This window comes from Aulostomus chinensis, chromosome 21 (genome assembly GCF_037954235.1).
Source record: "Aulostomus chinensis isolate RoL2024-O1b breed Wild chromosome 21, RoL_Achi_v1.0, whole genome shotgun sequence".
NCBI lineage: Eukaryota > Metazoa > Chordata > Actinopteri > Syngnathiformes > Aulostomidae > Aulostomus > Aulostomus chinensis.
In genome coordinates, this window is record NC_141340.1 from 4241878 (window position 1) to 4266593 (window position 24716).

Genomic DNA, 24716 nt, shown 5'->3' on the forward strand with positions numbered 1-24716 from the left:
CAGTAGACAGTGGAAGTGAGCCAGCAGTGGCAGCTGCTACACAACAGGAGCCACTTCTTATGTAATTAGAAATATAATATGAAATATAATTTGAAAGAAATGTACGCCAATGATATCTTATTATGACAACTTCTGATCATTTGAAAAGCAGATTGGTCGAAAAACAAGAGTCCTTGTTTCAATAATAATAAATATTAATAGCTATCTTTAAATGCATTGAATTTTAAAAAAGAAAAACAAGATAATATAGCGGTTTATTTGCAGATAGACTCTTCAGTCTCCACATCTCAATCTGTGCATGATATTTGCTTGATGTCCCTGATGACTTGGCCTCCCGGTTGTCCTCAGACATCGCTTTCTCCTTCACACTTCCCACCCACTTCACACATCAAGCTTTTCTGGTTGGCTTTGCTTTCAAATTAACGGGGGGGGGGGGGGGGGGGGGTCGAACCTCCATGAGCTCCAAATTATTTGTGAAGCTCCTCCTGTCTGTTGACTTTCAGTACGATTTTTGCTCCAACTGTGCCAAAAGAAAAAAAACACAAACAAAAATTCTGCGGCTAGCTAAAACTAGCTACAAGTGAGCTAAATAACAGCCTTTTCTCTCTCTTCAGGAGTGTTCCAGGTGGATATTCCACACACAGAAACAGACAAAATGAGCTTCTGACCGCAGGCTGATGGCCAAATGAGTCTGTTGTACTTCGGGGTCTTCTGTCTTTGACAGCACCGCTAACCGCCCTCAGTCACTGACTGACGCTTTGTTCAGATGCTGGAATCATGCTGAAAATGACTCAATACAATGACATGGTATGAACTGACGTGTTTTTTGCAGCTTATCTGTTAAATCTGCGGCACCCTGGGGAAATGTAGTAGACTTTAAGTATACATGTGGAATCGAAGAGTATACTAAGTACACTACGTTTATCCAGGGGGGCACGCTGCCTGCTAGAGCCCCACACATGGAGGAGGGAAGACGCAAGGATGAAGTGGATCTACTACTGCTCCTGCTACTACTACTGTTGTGTTGGTTTTTGATGAAATTCTAATCTCTGTACGTCCTCTGCTACTCCACCTCCAGTCCACTGTACCGACACAGCTTCTTCAAACTCTGCTGCTGGAAATGCTGCTCTATTTGTGTTTTAAACTCACTTAAAATTATAACAAAAAAAATGCAGCTAACAAATGATGGAAAAAGCAAACATTAATGTAGTGCTAACACTTCCTAACCACTAGCATTTATCTTGCTTAGTTCACTAGCAGTAATCTTGATGCAGCATCCGATCTTCAGTCTCCTTACAAAGTCAGCAGCATAATGCAAAACAGAAATAAGATTTTTTTTGTCTTCTCAAAATCGCGCAATCCCTCATGCTAAAGTGACTCATTATCGCCTTCTGAGGGACAAAAGTGGTATCACAAGAGGATGGACTGGCAATCGCTAGCTCAGTTGTTGGCAAATTTCTCTTTAAAATACTGAATTTGGGATGTAAAGTCACTCACTCACTGCCAATATTTATACTGTATTTGTGTGTGCAGTTCTACAGGTGTTTCAGGGCATTAGTCAACTGCTCCACCCCTGAACGAGGCTCCACCTTAAAGACATTTTCCAGGGTGACCAAGACTCTCCGCACAGTCCGCCAAGAAAAGGAACACCAGGTGTCAGCTGCAGCCCCCTCCTCAGTCATGCCCACTCCCAACTCCATCCACGGATCCTCACAGGGGGCCAATCACGTGATTCCATCGAATCCAGTCGCCGCTGCCTCCCACATCCCTGCTGCTAACAGCCCCAAACCCAAATTGACTCTGGTGGCTCACTACAGGGAATAAAGAGCTGGGAAACAATAACTCACTCTCTGAACATAAGCAGAAAAGAGATGGAATGACAAGGACTCCAATTAAGGAACCAATTTTTCTTAATAGAGGAAAGGAGCGGGCAGAAAGTGATCTCAGTGGGAGTCTTAAATACAAGCTGGGACGTTTTAATCCCACTATCGGCCTGTGAAGTCAGCAAAAAGAGACACATTCCAAATTATTCTGGTCTCTACCGGCTTATCAGAGGCACTGTAAACAAAACGGGCAATCAACACGAGGATTAGGGCTACACATAGTGCTTCATCAAGGCCCTCGTCAGACCTGGAACCACCAGGATCTGATCCCTGAAACCACATTCACAGGTGGTCCGGGCCACATGCCGCTACATTCATTTAGCAGCGTGCCATCGTGCATATCTGCTACAATCCAGTTCCGATACCTTTTTCTTTTGTTACAGATCTGATCACAGTATTCTTTTTCCCCAGAAACAATTTAATTGTGTTACATTTTTTACTTCCAATGTGAGAACATTTTCAGTTCCTTTTCAGTTCTCTTCCCATTACTCAGTTCCAACCCAGATGCATTCAGTTCAGCTACATTTTTCGAAAGTCCAATCTGATAACTATACATATTTCTGTTCCAAACCTATTGGAATGAATAAATATCTTCCACTACTGATACTGACTGCAATACCAGAGATTTTTTTTCTTGATTATCATCATGATTATTGTTGTTGGCGTTAACTTTAAAGGTTGCAGTAAACCACACCGCACTTCTTATTAAAACAGAAAAAAATATACACACAAATTCATTCACTATAAATGTGTAACAAGAGCAAGCAATGGAGTAGAATCTGGATCTGTCTGTGAATCAGCACCAATATCTGATCTGAGAATGAAATCAGCTGATCTATGAACAACAAACTATCAACACCTGATGATAATTATTACACAGCGTCTAAGGAATCTGAAGAGCTCGCTGACATATTAAAATTGCGTCAAACATCTTGGGTGGTTTGTTTTGTCAAGAACACGCCAAGGACTTGACCCAGTGTGTCCTGTTTAGAGTTTCCCTTCTGCTTTTAATTTTGGACTTGTGCGCCTCTCTCTCTCTGTCGCTCACCCAGCATTCTCTCTCTCTCTCTGTCTGTCTGTCTGAAACAATCTCTGTGGTTCAAGTTGATCGGCAAAGAAGATGCTAAAATGTGTTGTAAATGAATGGATGTACCAGTCAACACATCCCAGGGCGCGATATTGAACAGTGACCATATGAATGTTTCATATCCACACGATTTGAGTAGCAAACCTGAGTGTGTCACTTCTAATTAACACAAATCGTCACACAGTTAAAACCTAGGTGTTTATATACACATAGAGGTTTGATCCGGTTGTGAGTGGTTACCAGAGACACACTTTAATGCTAAATGTGAACTTAAACAGGGATAGGAGACATGAACGACAGGGCTCGCTGAGTCGATGTGCTGTTAAGCTGAATAAAGGCCAACGTATGTTAGAGGAAAAACTCTGTTGCTCAAAATCCAAACCGTAGCTGCTGACAAGCTAGCAACAAAATCGCTTGAAAGCCAGATCCCTAGACTGGAATCAACTACTTTCCTTAAACGTTTCAGGTTAAAAGGAGATCAAAATGATTGATCAGTTGCAAGTTTTCAGTTCTCTCTCTCTCTCTCTCTCTCTCTCTTTTTAAATTGTTGACAAATTGTCATCTCACCACTCAGGACGCATCTTATTCCCTGGTCTGAACAGGGCCTGAGTCATTCGCATGACACCCATCACGCGAGAGCACAAATATTGCATTAACCTCACTTACCTCTGCCTGAAGTTTTGCAAAAAATAAAAAAAGAAAGAAAGAAAGGGCCCAGAGGAACATATCCCAGAGGACTACTTATCAAATTTCTGTTGGACTTCTGTGCTGGAGGATGAATTATTCTATTCTGATGTGTGTAAAAGAACAGGGCTGGAGAGTCAGAACACAGCTACACAGAGCCAACATAAAGAGGGTGGTAACAACATTAGCTATCCACTGCTTGGAAAAACTGATGCCTGCTTTTGTACAATGCTTGAAAGAACGTCTCATTATGTTTGGAACTGAAGTGATAACTCATTCTGGGAGATATCTGCTTTTAAAACAAAGAAGAGCAGAATCCTTTCCTTAAAGAGTCATTTGGAGTTTTCTTTTGAAACAAAACCCTTTATGTGCAGATTCAGATGTGTGTATTTTTGGAAGATTTGTTAATGAATGTGCTCTGTGTGTGTGTGTGTGTGGCATCTTAAGGGGAGTGTGTTAGCCACATGCCAAGAATTAGCATGTTTATTAGGTTGGTATTAGCGTGTTAGGATATAAGCACAATAGCACTTTACTGATTCAGGAGAGCCAGGATGAGTGAAAAATTGCATTCGCTGTGCCCCGGTAATTCAATTACAAAAATCCACATAAATAGGTCAAGCCAAGTATATTTGTAACTAAATAATCTCTTAATCTGAGGAATTATTCCAAAACATTTTTGGAGAAGCACAGTGTTCTTTGGCGAGTTTCATAAACTATTCTGATGATTTTTTTTGTTGTTGTTGGGGGGCGCTAATGGGATACTTTGTTGACTCAAGTATATAGCTACAGTTAGCAGGATTATTCTGTCTTTTTTTTTTTTTTTCAAGATGGTAATTCTGTTGGAATTGGATGAGCATTTTTTTTCTCCTGACCCCGTTTTCATGCCTGATATTTAAGGATTTGATACAGAGTATTAAAGATTTGTTAGCAGTTTAAAGCAACAATTTATGCAATTTAGAACCGCCAGTGTTGTTACTATGCCTTCATTCACACTTTGCTGCAAACAGGCCCTCTCTAATCAATGCTGGAATTCTTGAACCATTAAAGGGACATTTCGGCCAGGACGTGAGGGACTTGTAAAAAGATTTCAGTGTTTTTAGTTGTTGAAATGTTTCTGAAGCTGCTGTTTCTCTTTGATTGGTGGAAATGTGTTTTGTGTTGTCTCCTGATGTACATTTCTTTGATTATGTAACATAAATGAAATCATGTCACAAACGGATTTTTTCTATTAACTTTGGAAACTGTGACTCTGTCTCACTTTCTCGCACTCTTTTTCCTCTTAGTCATATGCGCAAGTGTTGATTAATCCATCAATTATTAACACAGGCATCATTCACGGGAACAGGAGAAGATTAACATTCTAAATTATAGCCATCGCCGTGACAAACAAGCAGCATTTGGAGAATTAGAATGGAATATTAACTGATTCCTATGAATGAATAATGAGCTGAGGGCTGCAAATACACACAAGAAAAAAAGTCAACAATACATCTCTCAGTACACATCTTGGCAGAAGCTCAAAGTAAACTTCTAATCTGAAAGTAATACTCAACACAAATGTTATCTTTCCGGTGCTGAAGCCCTGTAGTCATGCATTACAAATGTCTGTGAAGAAGTTGTAGGTTTGTCATGAGTCACAGGGAATGGGACTATGAGGGAATCCATGCAGGAGCTTTAATTAAAAGTAATGTAATTTATGAATTACAACACACGTCCAAGCCATTAGCCATCTGGGCTACTTTGATTCACAGACAAGGAATCCAACAAGGCAGAAAATATAGTAAAAAATCACTACTATATTTTAACACAGTACGCTCCCTGGGCGTACTGTGTCATTTTGTTTTTTTGCCAGGAAATACACTTGCTACATGTACACGGACTGCAGTAGTATAATATTCCGATAATACTTCAAACTATGAGTGTCATGAGCTCACAAAAGGTGATTTTTCTCCCCCCTACTGAATGCAGAAAAGTAAAGTCAGATATACTGTACTTGACTTGGAGCTAATGGTGACGGTCCACTAGAACACAGCAGAACTATCTAAAAATGCCCATTTCCAAGCTCTCAAGCCCCATATTTCAACGTAAGACAACCCATTTGAAGTTTCATTAACAAACTCTAGTCAAATGTGTCTGGTAAGAAAATATTTAGTAACTCATTAGCTAGTTTTATCCAAAAGCTAGCATTGGTTAAACGTTAGCTGGTGGCTGAAAGTAGCTAATGAATTTCCAAATATGTTGTCTTGTAAGTAAATATGGCTGGATGTCCCTTGTTCCTCAGTTATGGCACCCACTTACCATTTCAACTATGGCTTTTCATTCATTTAAAGAGACAGATTACATAAGTAACAACAAGGAAGAATGATGACCATTCCATCTCAAAGTCCCTGCAATTATCTTTATCATATTATATTATACTTTATTATATTACACAACTGAAAAGTTGCAGGCTGTCATCTTTGCAAGACTGTAACAGTCGTAACACTGTTCCAATCAAACCACTTACATACCTCATGAATTTTATTACTCAACTTGAAACACATTTCTTCACTTCAGACTTTTGGAAACTCGTGCTTCACATAGAGCAGTCTCAAGGACTACACATTTAAACCAGTCATTCTATAGTAAATCTGTTTTTCCTCATCCTTGGAGTTAGGTGCATTCAACATTTGTGCCCCACCTCTCCCTGCCTGCATCGGTGAAGTCATGTTTTATCATGTCTTAACTTCCCCTGTCTGTCTCCCCAAATCCTGCTCCCAGTGTTGCCCCTTACCCCCCCCCAGTCTGTCCACCTGTCTTGTTAAGCACATGGGTTCCCATCAGGTCCTCATGTTGCCATTTAGCATTGTGTTCTACTGTGTTCTCTCGTCCATGTCTCTATGGTTGACCGCTGCCTGCCACCTTTCTGGTTTTGTTTGCCTGGACTGTAATTATTTGCCAAAATAAATAAACACTATGCTTCTACTGACTCACGACTTAGCTGTGCATTTGTGATCCACCACTTCAGAACTAGTCATGTCGTTCTATGCGTGTGTCTTGGTTGGGATGCAAAAACAAAGAAAGTTTATTTTTCTTGCAGGGCAGTGTTTGCCATTCATTCTTGGAGCCACTTGATAGATCTAGTTGACAAAGTAGCACAAGCCGTGATGGCTTCACAGCAAAATAATTATCAGCACAGCAATTGAAATAAATATTGTTACTGTACTGCATAGAGACTTCACAACTGACTAGTGAAAATGATCAAGATAAAGATATCTAATGTATGCTGTCCCCATTTTCCACAATCCCACAGCAGTCAGCTGTTAAAATGCACGTGCTCATGGAGAGGGAGATATTTATGTAACCACTTTTTGATGCAAGTTTAGTCCTCCTTCCTCTTCAGAACAAGGACTGTTTTTTTGGTGATAGCTGAACATTAGTGCAAAACAGGGCTAAATATAGAAATCATGCTGCTTGATCATTTGAGTCAAAGTTAAATGCTAACTCCATACAATGCGCATTAAAGGCCCCATTAAACAAATGTCAGGGGTATTTATTTCTGGTAGAAGCACAACGCGAGCGAGGGAGTAGTTGTGGATATTGATTGGCGTTTACATAGCGCTGAATGTGCCTGAGACTTAAGCCCACCAAATGTCCAAATAGTTTATTTGGGCCCTTTCCAGGCTTTCCAAGTATTACGAGACCACACGGATGAACACAAGTATTACGAGACCACACGGATGAACACAAGTATTACGAGACCACACGGATGAATGAGTCACTTCACCAAGTTTTGTTATGCTATAAACAGTTAAAAAATATTCAGCTGAAAACAGGAAGTAGTTATGGAACAACTGTGGACCCAGCTAATTCCTGTTAGCACTCTGCTAAGATGGATGTGAATAATAGTGGAAATTATGTAGACTTTGAAATATTGTCAGACCTAATGATAGTCAAATAAGTTCTATGATGGTTGTGTGACTGTCTAAACAATTTATTCAATGTTTTTCTCTCTCACTTCTTTCTCAATAAGTCTATGGGAAGTCTATGCCACAAGGGTTGTTAGAGGGGCATAAATATCTGAGGAAGAATTTTGATTGCACACAAAGTGAATACGCCCCTGAGTCCAGTCAGAGACACACAATATGGGACCAGAGTCTGGTGTTGGTGATCTGAGAATGGAGCCCTGGTATTGAAGTTCTACCCAACTCAATCCTGAGAGATCCATTTACTCCACTCATTGCCACTGAGAACCACAGTTAATCTGCTGATTTGCTTTCACAAAGCATACGTGGGTTTTTTTTTTGCAACTTTCCTACCGTTGCTGCCATCTCTTTACCAATTATGAGCCATGTTGGAAATACCGATGCGGCCGGGTTGTGGGGCCGCACAGACGTCTGGCCCTGCTTACACACTGACCTATTCTGACGATATGCTTGCCGTGCTGTGCAACACCAAAGTGCACCGAGTGAAAGTGGTAATCGAGTCACTTTTGGCACCAACAGTGACGCACGAGGAAGGGAACAGCGAGTACAAATCCTTCATAGCATCCATGTATGGCTCTGGTGTGACTGACACACAACCTTGCTTGCTTCTTTAGGTTTGTTTGCTTTATTTGTTTGGGCCCATCGCATCAAAGCCTCCATTACCTGCCAATGTCATTTCTTTCCATACAAGTCTTTTGTTGATCTGAATACCAGAATAAAGAACTAGATCTGAGAAGATTTTTCATTCCAATGGTTCTTCAACCTATAACTGTCAGGTTCAAGCAGTTCAGTCATATTCTAAAACTGCAAGCCCTCAAGGCCAATGCAGCAGTCTCTGAATACCGGGGAGTATTCATGATGCTGGCAGCTTTCAGGGTTGGACACACAGCTTTGTTTCAAGTGTCAATGTAATGTTTCAAGAAAGTAAATACCTCCACTGAGGAACACTTAAAGTCTCTGGAACTTTAATGGTTGTAAACCATCACCAACTTCAAGGTGTTTCTGAAGACCTTTTCACATTGCCACAAAAGCTGTGATTTAACCCCCCAAATTGCCGGGATGCCTGTTGTGTTCACACTGAGCGACACGTGCTGGTGGAGGGAAATTGCCACCCCAGTTTACCCTCCTCCAACCCTAGTCTTTTTGTCGGAGCGAGTTTGATCTGAACAGTCCACCCACTCCTACACAGAGTTTTGGGCCTTCTCATTCGGGATCTTCTTCTGAAGTGGGCAAATGAAAGCTATCATTATCTAATATTGTTGCCGTCCTAGCCTGAGTCTAATTTTAAGCCATTAAATTGAATTTCATACTGTATTCTTTACAAGAATACTGAACAAAATGTAGTGGGAACAAAAAAACAACAACAGTGCAATAAATGTGACTTCACTTTAAGCAGCGCTTAAGAAGCCTGAAACCTTCAGCCCTCTCTACAAACTATTAATTTTACAGCAATTACAACCAATATAACCATTCACACACCATTCACACACTGAAGATGAGCCAAAAGATAAATAGACTCACTTACAATTTTCCACTAATGCTCTTGTGTTGCCATGAAACAATTAGTGAAGCGGAAAGAGTTGGAAAACACCTCCATTATTAACAATTGATTGTTTGACACGTCCTTAGCGTGTCCCTCCTCTGACTTAGCTGTAATTGGATCATCTTGCCGCATCCCATTTATAACTGGACTGAATCCATCCCCACTAGGAAGTTCCATCCATTTTGGAAATGTGTCTCCACTAAATCCCAACATGCATCCTCATTAGTTTCATGATAAACATTTTGGACGAATGTTCATGTCACTTTCAATGAGCTAAACAGTTTTTAGACAACACGATGCCAAAAAAAAAAAAGCCCCTGAAGTAGTTGTAACTAATTGTTTTCACTGAATCTCCTACCCTCGAAATGTTCCTGGATTAAACATTTTATAGGAATGTGCAGACGCGACAGTTCAAATGTATGGTTTATGTTGCTGAGAGTAGAAAAGAGATTTTTCTCAGCGCATTAGTTCTTGGAGGGGAAGTAGGATTAAAAAATAATAAATAGAGCTATTTATGATGAAAAAAATTACATTAAAGAAATTAAGAAATTAATACTCATTGGAGAGGAAAGGGGTGAGAGAGAGGGTAAAAAAGAAAAAAAAGAAATCAGAACTGGATGACAGGGACCTGCCATCTAGTGGCCACAGTAATTACGACCACACAAAAGTGGGAATTTACATTAAAAGAAAAAGGGGAAACAAAGCAGTATATGAAGGTGGAGGGAGCGGTAGGTCAGCAGTAGTCAGAATATGGTCTGCATGTAAACATAGAAAACAACAAAAATGAGTGACATGTGAACACACCTTAAAAAAAATCTGGCTACATACAGTTCAGTACAAATACTATGGTGCTTTACAACATAGGAGTTTCATTGCCATCCTTTTTTGTCCAGCCCATCAAACCAAGGTGTTAGCATGGTAAGTGGAGCAAATGATCTACCAGTATCCTTTTTTCCCTGTCATTACCAGTAAGGTGACCACCAGAGTAGTTTCCCTAAATGTCAAAGAACTCCCAGCATCCAACAGGGAACTAGGCAGAAGGTCTCTTTTCTGCTTTTTTTCCCCTTCCTCTGTCTCACCTCATATAACCCCCCCAGGCTCCGTGTTCCTCGTACACCTCCCTCTGCGATCATTAGCACACCGGACGCTTCACTGATTCTCATGCTTTTTCCTGCACCTGTCTCCCCTGCTGAGAAATATCCCCACATTGCCTGTCTTTGTGCTCTGTCTTCACCCTGCTGCTTACTTAAATGTCCACGCTGAGCTGGATAAATGGAACTTTTTCGGGTGAAAGTTATGGATTAGTGTCGACTTTTAAAATGAAACCAATCAAAATCCAATCCTTGAATTTCAGAGGTTTTCGATGTCCGATTCAGCTGCTATGTTCACCACAATAGGGTCTTGGGTTAGTCTGAGGTTGATTTTAAGCTGCAAATGTTTTTATTGTGTGCCATTTCATACTAGTCCATCAACTTATTATATTTCAATTGACTTGTGTGTGAACAAACAAACCAGGCATACACACAATTGGGAAAATGTCCATGTTATGCTATGAAACATGAAATCGTTTGTAATGCTGCTAGAGGCGATTAAATCTGCCCAAAACTACAACTACGAGTTGTAGATTGAAGACACGTACATGCCAATATTGAGTCATAGTGCCACTGACTGACAAGAGGAAACTGTGTTTTAAACTTTAATGCACCCCTCATGCAAAGATGACCCAACCCACCTTTACCGATAAAGTTTTCATAAAACAGTGTCGCCGTGAAGCGAGGGCTTAATCAATCATCACTCCTCTCATCTTTAATTCATTTTGATCCGCATCATTTTGTGTACTTTGCTTAGAATGTTGTTATTTTAAAAAAAGTTTTGGCTATTGGCTTACTGTCAAACAGTTGCCCATTAAGTCTAAGAAAGGCCATATCAACAGTGCGATGAAGAGCAAAACATACAAAGGAAAAACTGGAACTTGTAATCCTGAGGTGCAAAACCCACACAAAAAAGGAAACAAAAACATAACACTTACCAACAAACTGAAAAACATGAAAGCAAATGAAAACTTTTTTTAAAAAAAACAAAAAGAAAAAAAACACAAAAGCAAGCAAAACAAACAAAAAAAATACAAACGAGCACAAAGAGCAAAACACAGAGTTTTCATTGTTTCTTAAATTGGACTTCATCATCACTGACGACCACTAAATTGTGGTAAATAATAATTAATGAAATTGTGGTAGCAAACAGTCTAAGTTCATAACCCGACTCGGTTTTCATCTCACTAACGGTCCTCACTGGGTCGTAGTGGCCACGTGCTGCTGGTTATTCACTGCAGCCGTTACTCTGGTTGGGCTTTCAACAGGACTTTAACACATGCACATACATAATCGCGCTCGTTCATTAACTCCATTGTATTTGACTTCTCTTCTTTTGAGCTGTGAATCAGCTACCAGGGGACTTGTCAAAGGGTTTGTTGAATAATGAGAATACTCATCACAATAAATTACATAGTCCCAGGTGCATGCGCACACTAACACGTGCACATGTAACACAAGCACGGCCACGTGACACCAGTTTATCGCCATTCGCTTCCATCTATCATCTTCTGCCTTTTGTTGATGGTGAACCTGATCACGAGGATGTAGACAAACGCTGTTGCTCATCCTCATCTCATAAAATATTCTGACCCTGTCCTTGACCCCTCTGGGTCCTGCCTGAATTGGGCTGCTGTGCCTCGCTTTGCCCTTTGCTCCACCTGTCATCTTTGTTAACACCCCCACCCCCCACCCCGAGTTGTAACCTGCTTCATACAAGGGATTTGTATGAAAACAAAAAGATTCCAAATGGGAATTGAAGGCTGATTCCATAATTGCGGACGATGAGAGAGAGGAGTCCTGGTATAAATGTTTAAGTAGCCCTAATTGGAGAGAGTTTCACTAGAATTTAAGGACAAGATCTTTTAAAGCTCCTCTGGCCATATCAACTATGACAGGAATCTAGATGGGGGACATTTCACTTTTGGGATCGCCCAAAATTACGATCATTTTTGGAAAATGTGAGAAGAGAAATAAGACGGACTTTACCTTCAGTTGGCTCATTGGAGCCACAACAGTTCATTCTAGGAAACACGCCTTTGGAGGGGACAAGGAGGAGTGACAGGTATTCTCTCAGGGCTCTTGTGCTGATAGCCCATAAGAGGATTAGTATGAACTTGCTTAAGCCCCTCCTACCTACCATGGAACATTGGACTCAAAGACTCAGAGATGTGGATTGAATGAAATACAAAATGGCGAGACTGCAGCTGAGGATGGTGATTTATCACGAAGAAAGGGACTCTGTCATAGCATATTTAGCTAAATGAAAGTGTTGTAAACACCCGATGTGACGAGTTGTGGTGAATGTAAAAGTTGATCATTTAAAGCAGGGGTGTCCAAACTGATCCTGTGGCTGCAGGTTTTCATTCCAACCAAGCAAAAGCAACACCCGATCCAACAAATGAGCCATGTGGACACAGCTTAGTTGATTTAAGTAGAATCAGGTGTTGCTTTTGCTCAGTTGGAATGAAAACCTGCAACCACACGGCCCTTTACTGGACCAGTTTGGACACCCCTGCTTTAAAATGACCAACTTTTACATTCACCCCAACTAGTCACTAACCCTGATGTAAAGGAACACTCCTCTCCTCTTCTCCGTCTAGTTTATGTCTTCGCACCTCCAATTTCTTCCATCTACAACGAGCTATGCGAGATTCATTGTCAAGGAACCCGTTTTAATAAATATTCAATAACAAAAAAAGACTCAATACTTCTCATAACATATTTTCCATGCAAGGCAGGAAGTCTTCCTGGAATGAGACTACATAAAGACGGACATTACAATGGTGTTGTGCAACAAAACTGAATCAATGAATACTAAGGAAGAACACTTCCGGAAATAAAAAAGATTCATTAAATATTTATTTGTGAACTAGAAACCTTTGCACCTGCCTCTCACAATGTCTTGTGGTCTTTGTGATTCTTTTTATTTGTGACCAACGTGCGTTAAATTCTCATTTTGAAAATAGTAAAAGTTTATCAGTAAAATGCTGTTTATACGCTCAATAGTCGTGTTTGACAAAACAATGATCAAGGGAAGCAGGACATGATAACTGTGCTCCTTTGCACGTTGTTGGTGGATGTCACCTTTTTTTTGTAAAAAAAAACTTTACATGTGATAGTTTTAGGATGTGTGAGACTTCGATTGGACATTTCACTGCAATTGAACTCTCGATCTCTCTCTCTACACTCAAAAAAAAACTTCACTGAAAGAAAATTTTGACTTGAGTTGAAGTAATAGTGTACTTGTTTTTACAAATAGCTAATTATTCAAAAGTACATTTTCTTATGTGAGAATGAGAGCTGTACTGAAATGTAGTGAAGTATAAATAACTGCATTTGTCAAGGTCCTAACATCACATTTAATGTTCACGGACATAAAAACAGCATGTTTAAATACCAAATAACCGCAAAATGGTGCAGAAACATGAGATTAAAGCGGATTAGCAGCAGGTTATCAGGAGCTGGATAAACATCGCAGGAAAGCGTTTTAATGGCTGTTTGTGGGTTGTAGAAGCATCTGTGGGGGGGGGGGGCGGTTGTCAATTTAGTTGTTGAAATTTTCTTCCAGATAAAATGGTTATTAGCCTAGCTTAGGATGTGTTACAAGCCACATGATACCTGCGGTGGGAGGTGGCTCATTTGCCCCCACAAATGGCAGCTCTCAAACCCAACAGGTTAAAGAAAGGTTTGGAGACTTTGCCACAAAAGGAAGTTTAAAAGGATTTTTCCACCAGGCGCACTTCTACTCTGGACACAAGGTTTCGTTACACTTGTTATGACTCACTCCAGAGTGCCCCCTGATGTGGCGGCACCGTCGTGTCCTGCCATCTTAATGGTTGCCAGTGGGTACAGTACTGTGTTTACTTTGTGCTCATGTGTTTTAGCCTCCTCGCTATTATGTCTGCCTCCCATGCCACAGCGGTGAGTTCTGGTCAAGATGCTGTTCGTCTACACCAGGATAGTTTTCTGGCATCTATTTTTCTATTTACCCACTCCTTCCCGCCGCCGCAACAGTTTAAACTGTTGCAAATATTAACTGTGGATTTGTGTCAGTGCAAAAAAAGACAGCTTGCCACAGTGTGGTGGTTTGTCTCTGGTTACACGTTCACACCCGGCATTTTGGCAAAGGCAAAGGCAAATTTCTTTGTCTAGCACCATTCATACACAGGGCAATTCATAGTGCTTTACAGAGGTAAAGAGAGAATTGAAAGTTAGAATCAGTTTAAAATCGAAAACATGAATTAAAACATTCAAAAATCAATTGAAATCAATAAAACAGTTTAAGATCAATTCGACAGCAGACAAATCAATATTAAATCAATCCATTAATACCAAATCACCCAGATCAATACCAAATCAATACTATAAGAAGGCTGCAGTAAACAGCAATCTTTACAGCCCTGATTTAAAGGAGCTGACAGTTTGTGCCCCCCTCAAGAGTTTCAGGGAGTTTCTTCCACAGGTGTGGACCACAGAAGCTGAAAGCAGCTTCACCCTGCTTGGTTCTGACAGGTGTTAGTAAGACAGAGTCAGGAAGAGGAACCAAATAGCCACCAAAACGCAGCAAAACCACCCAAAACTGTTGCTAAAGGCAACATTAACAACGTGGAACTCAGCCGACTTGTTCTCGTGATGACGGTTGTTGGACTCAGACACATCAAACTGCACCAAACTTCTTTTCAGGTGGACGTCTGAAAAGGATTTGATAGCTCTTGATTTGTCTCTTCAATTGTAGAACAATCTACCCTGTGGCACGTCTTGGTAAACAGCAATGACAGATCCTCAGAGCCTTCCCAGGAAGCACTTAAATGCTAATAAAACATGCTCTTTTTTTAAACAAAAAAATGCAAATTTTCAGCATGAATGCCAAGAGCCACATCTGACAAAAACCAGGTCCCCTCATTTCCTACCCACCATCATCTATCAGTGAAGATTTCTGGAAGCATCAGGAAATCAGAGAGGCTTCTTTGCAACAGTGGTGACTTGCTCCATTTTGAATTTAAAAATCCAAACACCAACATGGAGACACTCAGAACCAGAACTCAGCTGTTTACACAGGCGGTGCTAGCCGAGCTGCCACAGCGGCTGGTGCTTCAAGTGCAGTGAGTGAAGGTCGTCTGCGTCCTAGGAACTGCGGACATCAAAGGAAACCAAATTTGGGAGTAGAGGTGGTAGTGGTTGGGGTAGTGGCTCTAGTAGCACTGCTGGGAGTGGCAATAGTGGTGGTGCAGGTGCTGACATACCAAACAAAGTTTCCCACGAGTTAAAAGAGCACCTCAAGCTGTCGTCATGGAGAAGGCATCGCTTCCTCCAAGAAGACCGGACTTTACTGGATCTACCGCTGGACAACTCCGTCTCCCCGTGGATTTGACGAAGATTACAACCTGAAATGGTTTTTGTAGTGTAATGCACCAATTAAATATGGAGCCTGGTGTGTGCGACGCTTTTTTGATTGTAACATTTCCAGTGTTAACCACCTCACCAGATACACCTTGATGTGTGTAACCCTTTTCTTTTTGCTGCCGTAAGGGTGAATAGCAAAGGCCTGTGTAGACAACAGCAGTGAGAACAGTACCATGACAGAAAAATGCAGCAAATACTTCTGCGTTGTCAAGGTGACAGTTTAATAATGCCAAGAAGTTACATCTCAACATGAAGTGAAAGAGAGAACTGTGTTGATGTCTATCGTCTGTATGTCTGTAAGGATAAAACGGGTGTGAGGTGAGCCATACCTTCGGAAGAGCACCTCTAATATTCAAAGGTCACAGTGTTGATGTCAGCTGAAGAGAAGTGACTATGACCTCTAAGTGGTTGCGTGTGACATGGCAGCGCCATGGAGACGATGAAAATCAACTGCAGTAGCATCCTTTTCATGCTGTGCTCATTTCAACCATTTCCATCTCCCTCTTTCACCCCAAGCGGTCGAGGCAGATGGCTGCCCCCATAGGGCCCCAGTCTGCTCGGCGGTTCTGCCTGTTAAAAGATGTGCCTGCTTGGATTTGTTGGGTCTCTTTAAACTTAATGAAATTACATTTACTGTGATTTGTTGCTATATAAATGAAATTGACTTTGGATGACGTGAATTAATTTCTCAGTTCTCTCAAGCACTGCAGGTGTTGTTTGAAGCTTGGAAATATGGCTTGTGGGCAGTTTCAACCATTAAGAGACACACACACACACAAAAGAATCGGCCATAATAAGCGATGCAAATGCAGTTCTCAAGGCCATTTCAATGACAGAAACTCCACAGACAAGGCTCAGTTCCTGCTGTGGGGTGAACAGAACACAGAGTTGGTGCAGTACATTTAAAAGTGAAAGGAGGAGGAGAAGAAGAGGACGAGGAGGAAGCTTTGCCCCTCTCGCGTGGTGTGTCACCCCCAGTTTAATTTGGTTGGAACTCTGTGTGAAGACACTAAGTTAATTCATGCAGCATCTTAGTGAATCCATTGCAATTAATTGAATTTGGTCCAAAATTTTGCTGTTTATAAATACAGGAACTGAACATGTTGTTTACATTCCATTAGCATAAACCACATGATTTATTTAGCAGCCGAGTTAATCGTGTCAAACTAAATGATGATTTTAATAGAAAGAATATGATTAATAAAAAAAAAAATGCTGCACAAATGAGTGTGCGTGTTTAATTACTCTTCTTACATCATTTAAATAATCTCTGTTGGCTCCTAGTTGTCCTCTTTTCTCTCTCCATCGAGGGTTAAATGTGAAGGGCCTCAGGAGAGAGGAGGAGGAGCCATCTGTTGCTGCTTTAAACAGCTGCTACACACACACACACACACACACACACACACACACACACACACACACAAACACACAAACACACACACACACCTCCAGATGGCACAGCTTCATGGCCAAACAAGGAAACTTTGAACGTACATAGGAAGCAACACACCAACATCATTCAAAGGCAAACACGCGCTTACAAATTCAGAAAATAAAATCAGAATGGACTTTGTCAAGCCAGGAAAACGGCTGCTCCACTTTCATGGTGGCTCAGGTTTAATCTTCTGAATGTAACTTTTGCGTTGCTTCAATTAAATGTGAAGACAGAGCAGGTTGGGGCAAAAGTCTTCACCAAATGGAACATTACAAAAAAACAAAACAAAAAAAACCCTGACATGAACACACTTGCCTGGCACAGATATGAACAAAATGATTAATATTTAATCAGACCTGTGGTAAGCGAGGGATGATTAATGAGGACTCACGGTGAAGGATGGCAAGATACACACCTTGCATCGCCAGGGCAACACTAGGAGGTGGGAGCATCTATCACACCAAGGTTGCCATGACAACCTGTCGCCTGTTGTCACCAGGCGACCACTTGCTTCCAAGAGCTGCGGCCCTCAAGCGACAGATTGCCCAGGATCCAACTCATCATTAGTTTATACAATGGCAACAAGAGGAAACAAAGGAGGAGAAGTTTTAAACGGGGAAAGAAAATACACACACACACACACACACTCTCACCTGTGTGTGTGTGTGTGTGATATCTGGCCTTCACACACACTTTCTGGGCTTGTTTTTGAAGTACCAATAAATAACCAGATGAACCATGCCTCACACAGGGAACAGACACAAAACACATTTACATAATAATGTCTGCATGTGGATTCTATAATTGTTTTCAACATACTTAATATCTGCCAGTAATTAATAGTAATTTTCATGTAAATTTGGTATGAAATTAGTTCATGGTTTTTTTGTCTCAGAGCGACCCTGCTCCACATTGATAAGACAATCCAAATGCACCTCTCTCTGCATCTCTCTTGCTCCCGTTTTCTTTTTCGGAGTCCTTGTTAGAACACTTTGCCCGTTTCCCCGGGGAACAAGAAGAACATTAGTGACTGAACTAGTGAGCAAAGACTCTTCAGTAATAAATGCCCACACTGCAAAAAAAAAAAAAAAAAAAAATCCACTTCTGCACACAGTACAAGCATTTCCATAATCTGGAGAAGTTCTCCATTAGATTTAATTGAGGGATGAGTTACACAAAGTTCAAAGTGACTTACAAAAAGATTATTGAGCCTTCACAGGAAGTGAGTGAGACATCGTCACAAACTCAGAGCGGACAACGAACAACTCTTTCAATCCGACGATCTCTGCTGGACCTGAGATATTTGACTCTTGTCAATTCAAGCTACATTTCTCAGCACTCACGACAATTCAGGACCCAGGAAACTCCTGTCAGCCACAACAACCTCACTGTTCCAGTAACTGAGCTATGGAAGTTAGCATGTCCTTGCTTCTTACGTCAGGGGTGGAACATTCCAACCTTCCGATGACACGCTGCTCCCTGGTGAAACCTCAACAATCGAACTTGGTTATTTTGTGAGCATTATAAACACTTCGGAAGGCATTAAACGGGTGTTACTGCTTCAAAACAGTAGGATATGGCAACAGCCTTACCTGTACGTAACGAGGTCCTACAAAGACAACTGGGTTAGCCAGAAGAGGAGGGGCCAGGTTGCTTTTCTTCATCCAGATCAGTTCAGTTACACTCTTAGTCTGAGCGTGACCCTGAAGAAGCTACGAGGGTAGTTTCTCTACCTTTTCAGTGAAAGAACATCACCTCACCTCTCCTTTTCCTGGTCATGTAGCACCAGTTTTGAAAATAATTGCAGCACAGACAGCCCGGTTGAATGAAAAGACCATCTTTCCAAACTGATACCACAACCGTTCACTAAAATGACCCATTTGGTGCCGAAACCCAACCACAGCTTTCCTCCAATCACATAACAATGACTTCTGTGTGATGTACGAATATAGAATTTATTCATTTCAAAATATATAATTCATAGGGGGCATGGCTGCCTTGTCTGAGCTGTGCTTAAGCATATTCATTCCCAAATGTCTGTTGGGGAAGGGAAAAATGCAGGCTGAAACCTAAAGTAGTAACGAGATTTCTTGGAATAAGTAACAAAATAAAATAAAAACCTCGTCTCAAAAACAAAATTTACATCAAAGTTTAGCTCAACTTTGTAGGTGTGATTAAGATATGACGTCTTATACATGTAAAGACAAGAACTAGACTAACTGAAACACCCCGCGGCTCTGGATGTGGCCCTCCTGAATATAACATGACTAAGAATCTTCAGACAGAATGCACAGGCTGCTCTCCAAGATCATTAGGGCTGGTGCAAAGACTATTGAAATGCAAAGAATCAATATTGTAACTATTTCATTCTGGCTAAATTTGATTGAGACTGTTCCCCAGTCAAGCATCATTTTTACTGATGTCCACCACCAGGTCTCACTTGGTGTAGCAGACATTCAAAAACCTCGCATGTTCCCCAATTTGGGCTGAATCTTGGGATCTCGACCCAGACATTTCGGCAGGTTTGTTATTGTTTTTTTGTTGGTTTTTTTTGCAAATTGAGGAGAAAGGTAAACTTTTTCAAATTCCTTTTAGGCTGAAGGTTTGATGTGAATTCATCGATGTACAGTATGTGTCCATGTATCCACAGAAACTCTCTGCTGATGAGAAGAGAAAAGAACTTTATCACTTCACGAAATGCAGGAAAACCAGTCTGTAGGCAGACCAGGAAGTTTTGCTCATTTTGGAAAAAGCTGAACCCAATAAAGCAAAAAGAAAAAGCTTTTTTTTCCCTTTTTTTTAGGCTTTTGAGGCTTTGCGCAAAATACGGCACCAATCAGCCACTAGGGGGCACTGTTTTAACAAATCGCATGTTATGAAAATCTTTTCATAGACCTCCAAGGTTGCTATCTTCAAGCATAATCCTAACTGTATATAAAACAAAAATGTATCATCCAAGAAACGCAGCAAGAGTTATAAAGTTAGAACTTTTACTCACAAAGAGAAGCGGTGTTCTGCCTCTGCCTCAGATTTGGTCAGTACAATCTGAGGGCCTTGTTGATGCTTGGCTGAGAAGACCGTTTAATCGAGCTGTTGGCCTGTAAACTTCGGTTTACATAAATTTAAATTCTATTAAGCCAATTTTGCAGAAAAGAGCAGAAGGTTGTGTGACGCTCTGCTTCACCAGCATCTGATGCTTAAAACAATGAGTGTTAAGAGTGACCCATGGAGCCTCTCTTGGAGAGTGGAAGTGTCTGATGATCTTGATCGAGCGCAAAGTCAAACAACTAGAAAGTTAGCAAGGGGGGAGGGCAGGAAATGAAGAGAAATACTGAATAATGTTGAAGGTAAAAGTTCCCCTGAAATCCTCTCATATTAATATGGCGGACTACTCTCCGGTCTAATCCTGCAGATATAGAGCCTGTGTGAGTCCGTCTCTGAAACTTGCTGACTCGGTCTTCCTCTGACCTCTCCCTCTGTGATTGTAGGCACAGCGATATTTGGACGGAGCTCACGAACATCCAAGGGTGGTAAAGTAAAACAGGAGCACCTTCCAAAGTACCCTGTACTTTAGATCTTTTGTTGAAAAATGTGAACATTATAGAAACATTTGCATCCAACTGTTAGGAGTTACTTTTGTCTGCGTGGGTTAAATCGTCTGACCTGTACAAGTTTCCTTTACTTGCCACCACCGGGTAAATTGACTTCTAAAATAAAGTTGTTATTTATCAGAAGTTTTATCAGGGAAAAAAAATTGACTGCTGACAATAAAAAAGACAAAATGAAGTGTTGTAACTTGTAATTTTCAAAGCAGATCAGAGGATTTCTGAGAAAAAGCAACGTATTTGTTGCGGCTTTCCAACTGATGAAGTTGAGCTGTGCAGGTATGAGCCCCAAACAGCAGTGGTAATAAATATGATAAAATATCAGGTAATAAAAGTTTTGATGGACTCTTTCAAGTGTGAAGTTCAACATTAGGTGTTTAATGAATTATTGAAGGAGGGGAAACAACATTTAATGGTTCAATAAATCATGTACTGCACCGTGTACCTGTACGGATCCAATCAGATATTACCTCCGAAGAGTCCATCTACTGCGTCGAGATGTACACGACATGTTCTTATCAATGTTGTTCCAGTCAGGACCACAGAAAACATGCCGGTACTGTTGTGGTTTGGCTTCAGTCAGAGACCTTCCTGCCTTTTCTTCGCCAAAATTGGAAAAACACAACCACCAGTACAGAACTGTTCTATGATTTAATATCGATTTACAATCAAATTTAGTCTGCTGTAATTATTGCAGGGGATTTTCAGTTAAAGGAGGATGTTGATAATGAAAGCCTTGGCTCTGCTTTGATGTCATTATTGGACTCAGTTGCTAACTTTGCTCCCTCCCAGTCTGGTCGTCTCACTGACTGTTGCAGGCCCGCTGCGAAGGACACTTGCCCCTCTGTGAGAGAGGACCATAAAACAAAAGAGGCTCCGCAGTGGAACTCCCAGAACAGTTAATTAAAGTAAACATGGTGAAAACTTTCACAGAAATGGTGCTCAGGGATAATTTCACTTAGTCTGGAAAGATCTTAAGGTTTTAAACCAGAGAGGAAGGTTCTCTGTGATGCCAGACACAAATTACTCTTCATTACCAGAGGAAAACAAAAGTGAGAGAGAGAGAGAGAGAGAGAGAGAGAGAGGCGGTGAAGCTGTAACAACATTATCAGCAGCAGAGCTTCTCTCGCTTCCTCACTGCTGCAGCCACATTCAGAGTCCTGACCACAACATGACAAAACATTTATTTTTATTAATTGTTTTATCATCCTATTTACCACACGCTGAGGGTGAAACTAATTTTTCCACTCAATTTACATTCAAAATCTCACCTGTGGTGACAAAATTTTGTTTATGACTAAACGAGGGAGATTGCTTGCGGTTCTTTTACTGGTTGCCTCCTTACGATGTGTCACACGTTACGGAACGCATCAGCGTTCTAGGACTGTCCTGATATTGGCTCAATCCAACATTGGATAACGGCCCGATGCAAATAGCTGCATATCATTGAAAATAGGCTATTCATGGTCCTGCAGTCTCCATCATGCTTGAGAGATCTAAAAAGGAAACGCTTTACATTTTTCAATTTTTTTTCTTTTTTTTTACTGCTTGCTTATTAATTTAATAAAAACACTGATTGTTCAAACGGTGGTACAGGACCAGTCGTTGGTATCAGCTGATTTCCTAAGCTCAGGTATCAGGCCTGAAAGTCGTATTGATGCATCTTCATATTCATATCACATGACTACGTGCCTGACTACCGCCTCCATTATGCTGCTCAACAATGCTACAATTATTGTGTGTATATATATATATATATATGTGTGTGTGTGTGTGTGTGTGTGTATTTTAAACCGCCCCCCTCGAGTCTGTTCAAGGTTTCTAGCCTTTAAGGGAGTTCTTGGCCGCCACCATCGCCGAGTACTCACGGATGGGGGAATGTTGGGAACCTGATGAATGTTAGCAGTGTCCAGACCTGTTCCGTATGATGTGCCTTGGTAATCCTTTGCAATGATTTGGTGCCGTTTGAAAAAAATTTACTTGACGAATGACAAGATTTCACTGTTTTTAAAAGGTCATTTAGACATGTGCGACCTTTGGCAACCTCCGCTGCTGGAACAAGCTCCGATATGTACAGATGACACAGAACAGTGAATATTTCTTTTTTACCACAGAAATTAATCAGTGCACATCTGCTGCAACCTCGCCGTCATTCCCTCCCCTCATCGACGCGCCTCCTTCCCCTCCTCCGCTCTCCACTACCTTCCTCTGTGTCTTTCACTTGCTTTTCCTCTTCCCATCTGGAATCACTAATTAGAAATAAGAGCAGAAGTGGATCCCCCGTGGCTTCGTTCCTGCTGATACCCGTCACTGGCTCCGAACACTCGGGGACAGAGTAACACCTTATTTTTGGTGATCATGCTGACATGCCGTTACAGCTTGTGAAGCTCGCTGTCCATCATCTAATCCGATGCGATTCTTCTCAACTACGGCGGCAATTAATTTCTAAAAAGTGTTGGTTTGAATTTCAAAATGTAAAAGCTTTACTTTGGTATATATTTTTTCAGGCTTTGGAAAGACTTTAAACGAATGCGTTACAAGAAGTGTACATTGAGAACAGTGAATGCTTAGTTGATGTTCACCTTAAATTACAGCAGAGACTTAAAACTGAACGGTCAGGTGGGTTCAGGGGGAAGTGTCTCATGTTCGCCACACTCCATGTATGTAATATAAAGCACTACCAAATTTGAAATGCAGAGTGCTTCACGGGCTGGTATTCAACCATGCTGTCCCTTACCAATTACCTGATCAGACAAAGACTGATGACTGACAGGGAGGAAGACACTCCTGGTCATCCAGCCACACATTATTCCCCTCTGTAATTGTGGTGAGTCCACAATAAATCACCATAAAAGTTGCAGCCACAACTTCACACGTGTCCACAGCAGTAATTTACCACTAGTAAGTTACTTTGGTTTAGAATAGAGTAGAGTAGAGTAGAGTAATCCTTTATTCATCCCTTGCGGGAAATTGTAAAAATTTGTGTTCTTACTCATAGTTATCTGAGGTCTGGCTCCTCTACATTGATGTCTCTTAGAGGCCACACTGGTCACTGGTGTGCTGATGCTGGAAGATACGTTGTCTAATTGGATCCTGGGGTGTTAACCTCATTGATAAAAATTCTCCCAAGGTGGGGGGGTGTGTTTGATGGGAGATGGTGATCTCTGTAATTAGTTGTGTGTGTGTTCGGTGTAAGGTCTCCAGGATGAGATTACATTTAGGAGATTCTGGCCGCCACCAAAGGTTGGTGACAGTCAATCTGAGGGTGGCTAACAGATGCTAACATCTGGCTTTTCTCTGCAGGGGAAGAGGATGTGCATGTCTTCCCTGGTCGAACTCCCCTGCAGTAGTCGCAGCTATTTTTCCACTCCACCTCCGATCAGCAGTGATGTAAACATGACACCTGTGTAGACACTAATTTGTCATCTCACTCCCACACGGTGCCCACACACCTGTAAACACACCTGTCACCTGCCCGAGACGGTGCTGTGAGGCCACCATCCCCTCAATGACTATTCTTTAAACTTTAGACATTATAAATTAATGCGAGATTACACCTCTGTGCCTGAATGATTCTGCAAATGTAGCCACGCCACCCACAGCTTAGCCTGATATGCACATCCTTACAAAATCTAACTGCTCTGCCTCATATCGTCGCATTTCCCCTCCTTTTTAAATAAATATTGCTAACTTTCAAAATGTATTTGCTTCATCGGCAAAAAGATCTGCTCTATTTTAGTCGCCACTGTTTGAAGTACAGGAAGAATCTCAGCAGCGATAGAAGCCTCGCCACCGAATGGCACGCAGCAGTGGAACTGCAGCCCGAAAACAGCCACACAACTGCATAAGTATGAAGTCATGTGTACAAGCAACGCAAATGTATATGACAGCAATAAGGATGTACGTTAGCTAGCTACTAGTTGCCATAGTGACATGAATACATTTTTTTTTTAAAACAACTAACCAATGAAAGCATCTCACAGGGTGGAGTGAAGACTTCCAATGTGACACCTCGGG

At 41.2% G+C, this 24716-nt stretch overlaps 1 protein-coding gene and 1 long non-coding RNA gene across 3 annotated transcripts in view; one reads left to right on the forward strand and one right to left on the reverse strand.

The window, feature by feature from the left end:
• The window catches only part of tmtopsb (teleost multiple tissue opsin b), a 41408-nt gene extending 34805 nt beyond the window's left edge, over positions 1 to 6603 (forward strand). The window contains exon 4 of the mRNA XM_086192259.1: positions 1534 to 6603. Within this exon, the coding sequence (XP_086048385.1) occupies positions 1534 to 1824 (291 nt within the window). The 3' untranslated portion in view covers positions 1825 to 6603. The remainder of the gene's footprint in view (positions 1 to 1533) is intronic.
• The window catches only part of LOC147241388 (uncharacterized), a 116062-nt gene that overhangs the window by 86098 nt on the left and 5248 nt on the right, over positions 1 to 24716 (reverse strand). The window contains exon 1 of one of the 2 annotated variants that reach the window (XR_015111081.1): positions 12243 to 12297. The exons of the other annotated variant lie outside the window; for it this stretch is intronic. This is a non-coding gene — a long non-coding RNA (uncharacterized LOC147241388). Of the gene's footprint in view, positions 1 to 12242; positions 12298 to 24716 lie in introns of those variants that run through there. 2 annotated transcript variants of the gene reach the window in all.